Source organism: Sphaeroforma arctica (genome assembly GCF_001186125.1).
Source record: "Sphaeroforma arctica JP610 unplaced genomic scaffold supercont1.198, whole genome shotgun sequence".
Classification (NCBI taxonomy): Eukaryota; class Ichthyosporea; order Ichthyophonida; genus Sphaeroforma; species Sphaeroforma arctica.
In genome coordinates this window covers 72,847-77,673 of record NW_014040360.1, presented here as the reverse complement: position 1 = coordinate 77,673, position 4,827 = coordinate 72,847, and the positions used below count along the sequence as shown (strand labels likewise).

Here is a 4,827-nt window from a genome sequence, read left to right as displayed (position 1 = left end):
GTCTGTATCTGTGTCCGTGTCTGTGTCTGTGTCTGTGTCTGTGTCTGTGTCTGTGTCTGTGTCTGTATCTGTGTCCGTGTCTGTGTCTGTGTCTGTGTCTGTGTCTGTGTCTATGTATCTGTGTGTCTGTGTGTATGTGTGTGTAGATGCGCTGATTCATATCTGAAATATTCCTACGTTTCTTAGGTGAAAGCCAAGGTAGAGGCGGAATACAAGGTTTTGCGTGCCAGGAAAGCCGCCAAATTTGGATACAAGTTCAATCCGATTGTAACGCCGGCTCGGAGTTTTAAATATTCCAAAAAAGATCTGCCTAATCTGTTCGAGGGGTACAAAGATAGTATGTGAAACATAGTCTTGTCAGTGTCGTAAGGAGAGTGCGTAGTTAGGTGCAATTTGACCTCAAAACGAAGGAAAAATGGTCTGAGTTTTATGACAGAATAGCACATGAATGAAGATGCTAAAAACGGTATTATGTAGTGGGTAGGGGTAGTTTGTCCTGCACCTGGACTGAGCTATAGGACCAAACATAGTACCACTTCATAGAGCACCACACCGAGTTACTTGTAGTTTGCCCTGCAACTGGACTGAGTTATAGGACCAAACAGGGTACCACTTCATAAAGCACCACGCCGGGTTACTTGTAGGTTCCTGGTGCAGGAGCAGTCGATGGAAGAGCATATCATATTAATGAAAAGTATGCAGCCGTCTCAGGCGGCATTTATATGTGATCTGTACGCTAGCAGAAGAAAAAAAGCGCTAAACCTTAAAACCCTGGCAGGCAAGGTTTGTTAGGGCAACAAAAGGTCCATCTGGTGTCTTATAAGGGGTACAGGCCATACCATGAGGATGACTACAGATATAGGGAGTGTGGTAGTACTATCGGTCCGAATGGCTAACTGGGCCATCTCCTTCCAGACCTTGCCCTGAATTTATCAGACAAATTGAATCCTGTCCTAAAACTATATGTATCAGTTCATGTTGTACTAATTTCTGTGCGAATATTCTCTGCCTCTCCTTCTCCCAGATATTGTGCTGAAGTTTTCGGACATGTTTGCCCCTCGAAGGGAACTAGTGCCCATTGGCCGAGGCACAAAGACCGATAAAGTACGTCTGCATTTGCTGTCAACACTCGCAGGCCTCGATTATCACAATATAACAGTATACACACAATGACACACCCACTCGCAATAGTTGTCTCTGCCATCGATATCTTTTTGGGTTTTGGATTTTTGGGTCTGTGGTTTTAAGGTCCTTGGTTTTTGGGTCTTCGGTTTTTCGGTTGTTGGTTTTTGAGTCTTTGATTTTTGGTTCTTTGGTTTTCGGGTCTTTGATTTTCGGATCTATGGTTCTCGGGTCTTTGGTTTTTAGGTTTTTAATTTTTGGGTCTTTAGTAACCAATTGGCGAAGCGAAGGTCATTTCTCTGCGTTGTAACGTCTCAGCCCATCTCATCGAATTAACCATCACTTGTAATTACTATATTTGGCACCTTACCTTAAACCTCGTACCAGAACGCGGAAAGGGCCTTTGTCCCAAAGCCCGATGAGAGAGCCATTTTCTCAGACTTTGTGGCACCCAAGGCGGTCCCAAAGCACAGGAAAGCGGTGACTGTCGAAAAAGAACCGACAGCTGCTGTTGATGGGAAGGACGGCACGGCTGCAGGGGTAGTTGACGTATCAAAAGATGCGGAGACAAGCGACGCAAAGAAGAAAAAGGAAGCCAAACCGAAAACGCTGAAGGTATGGATGAGAGGGGGAAAGCATTTGGATGTGTATGTATGTATGTATGTATGTATATATTTTATTATGTATGTATATATATATATATATATATACGCGCATGTATGTGTGGATGTGTGTCTGTCTGTGTTTCCGACCCGTGTATACCCATTTGTATCCTAATCTTCTTGGATTGCCCTATGTATATGTGTGCATAAGCATTCGAGCACTCATTCAAACTCATAGAACAGATTATCATGTATTTGCGCTCTGAATTCTAGAGCACATCACATGTCAATGGAACGGCTTGTCAGGGCCAAGACAACATGTCAGTGCACAATCATACACGCTCAAAAGATGGAAAGTGCTGTAAATCAATTGGGAGGGAGCACACAAGTGGTTTTAATTAAACCCTTCGAGCACCTTCGCGATGGTGTAGGGTGTCTATGTCTGGGATACCTTCAAAACTCCAAAATGCTTGAGTATTTATATAAATATTACATATTTTATATATATATATACTACATAATATATATATATATATATGTGTGTGTGTGTGTGTGTGCGTATATATATATATATATATATATATATATATATATAAACCCTAAACCCCTAAACCCCTAAACTCTAAACCCGAAACCCGTAGGCTGCTGACAGTGTAGTCGACCCGTCTGTGGCGGAGTTTGTGCATGAGGCATACACCGCACAGTGGCCCCTACTGCCCGTTGCGCAGAAGCTGTGGGAAGAGAGTCTGGACTGGGGGGAGGAGGACGAGGAGACGGATAAGGTGTGTACAGTAGGACTATATATTTGTGTGTGTGTATGGATATGGATAGGTATATGTACGTGTATATGTTTGTGTAAATGTACATGTACATGTACATGTACATGTACATGTACATGTGGGGAACTGTAGGAATGAGAACAGCCCAATCTCACACGCACGAGACCGACAAGAAGTCGAGCCTTGCCCGTGAGAGATGTATTGATGAACCCTCTTGAAAGGCGATAAGTGGACTAAATGCGCGCGGACTAAATACACGCAATGTATTGTATATTTCTGAAATGAGAAGTACTAAACGTGGTTGGGGAATTGTGTACTACCAGGTGATGATATTAGACGACGACCTCAACGACCAATGGAAAGTCAGTCCTCCATCAGACAGTGAGACGGAAATCGAAGAGGCCACAGAGGATGGATTGGAAGCCGTGCAACCAGCTATCAGGTACATGTATCTATGCATATGCATATATATATATATATATATATATATATATAAATGGCACTCAACGATTGCTATACACCTACCACTGCTATTGTGGCTAGTCCTCTAAGACATACCATCTCACTTGCTGTAATTGCTTCTTCGTCCTCTCAGGGGCAGCTCGAACAATAGCAGCCAGGCGAATCGGATATCGCTGGCAGTTCCAACACCCCGGCCCGCTACACCTGGACCTGGGACACCCGGACAGGTTGTCCCAGAATCTCCTGCTGGGTCCATGAACGGAGACTTGGGAGGCGGCAGTGGTCCGGATAGAGACAATAATGGTATGGTGATGGCAATCATTGTATGGGTAAGGAGAACAGGGGTGAGCCTGAAGACCATGTCAGTACTTCTGGAGAGATTAATCAGTTGTTGCTCCTAGTGCCCATGGTGCTGTGGGGTGTCGTTGGATGTATTGTATGATGATGATGGTAGTAGTAATAGTAGTTGTAGTAGTGGTAGTGGTAGTACTACTACTACTAGCAGTAGGAATACTAGTCTTTGTATTGCATGTCCGGACGAACTCCTGTACCTCTCGATCATCGTCTCTGTGATGGTGTTAGATGGGACTACAGTCACCATAGCAAACGTTAATCCTGACGCATGGTATCACACTCTCCTACCCTTCAACTATAACATTCATCTTTACGCACGTTATCACACTCTCCTATCCTTAAACTATAACATTCATCTTTACGCACGTTATCACACTCTCCTGCCCTTAAACTATAACATTGATTCTTACGCACGTTATCACACTCCCTACCCTTAAACTATAACATTCATCTTTACGCACGTTATCACACTCTCCAACCCTTAAACTATAACATTCATCTTTACGCACGTTATCACACTCTCCTACCCTTAAACTATAACATACATCTTTACGCACGTTATCACACTCTCCTACCCTTAAACTATAATATTGATCCTTACGCACGTTATCACACTCTCCTGCCCTTAAACTATAACATTCATCTTTACGATCGTTCCCATCGCAGCCAGTAGCAACGATGCGTCCAACAGCGCCAACGGCAACAACACGTCTGCCGGCGCAGGAGCTAACAACAACAACAACAACAACAACAACAATAGTAGTAGTTTTAGTAATTATAATAGTAATAGTATTAGTAATAGCGGCGGCTCCTCGCTCAGTGCTTCGAATCAATTGCGGGGCAAATCCCACGAGGCGTTGGAGTACTCGCGAGTGACTCCGGTCAATACCGAACTGCTATACGGCAACTGGGACAAGGAGGTGGTGTGGGACGACAGCATCATCCCGGCCGTTCCCATGGCAACCAATGTGCTGCTGGACCTGAACGACACCAAGATCCTGTTTGACCAGGGTGTGGGTGCGCCCCTGCCCCCAAAGATCCATGTGTTGGAGGACCCTGCACCTGGCGTTGATGGTATGGGTGCGTGTGGTATGCCTACCTATTTCTCATATCTGTCCACCTATGGCGTTTCCACTCAGTATGCACGTGCGCGCATATGGATGTGTGTGTAGTTCTGCGTGTAGGTATAGCTGACACGTATGTATTTATGTGTGGTTTTGCATGTATATATAGAGTACATATATGTATTTTTGTATGTTTTTACTTGTTTATGTAGCTTACACATATGTATATATATATATGTATTTTTGCATCTATAAATTGCTTGCACAATGTGTAGTTCTGCACATATATATATATATATATATATATATATATATATTATTACGCATATATGTGTGTCGTTATTTTGTCATAGTTAGTTATTAGTTTGTGTCATAGCATAGTACGGTACGTAGGAAAACCGACTAAAACGTACGTTTACGGTTTGGTTTGGTTAGTTTAGGTTT

At 43.4% G+C, this 4,827-nt stretch overlaps 1 protein-coding gene across 1 annotated transcript in view; it reads left to right on the top strand.

Annotated features, from left to right (window-relative positions):
* The window catches only part of SARC_03754 (hypothetical protein), a gene marked incomplete at both ends in the record, with an annotated part of 7,653 nt that extends 2,830 nt beyond the window's left edge, over positions 1–4,823 (top strand). The window contains 8 exons of the mRNA XM_014302447.1: positions 187–337; positions 1,025–1,104; positions 1,510–1,737; positions 2,366–2,506; positions 2,827–2,945; positions 3,099–3,268; positions 3,986–4,408; positions 4,777–4,823. Coding sequence (XP_014157922.1) covers positions 187–337; positions 1,025–1,104; positions 1,510–1,737; positions 2,366–2,506; positions 2,827–2,945; positions 3,099–3,268; positions 3,986–4,408; positions 4,777–4,823 — 1,359 coding nt within the window. The remainder of the gene's footprint in view (positions 1–186; positions 338–1,024; positions 1,105–1,509; positions 1,738–2,365; positions 2,507–2,826; positions 2,946–3,098; positions 3,269–3,985; positions 4,409–4,776) is intronic.
* Positions 4,824–4,827: the final 4 nt, after the last annotated feature.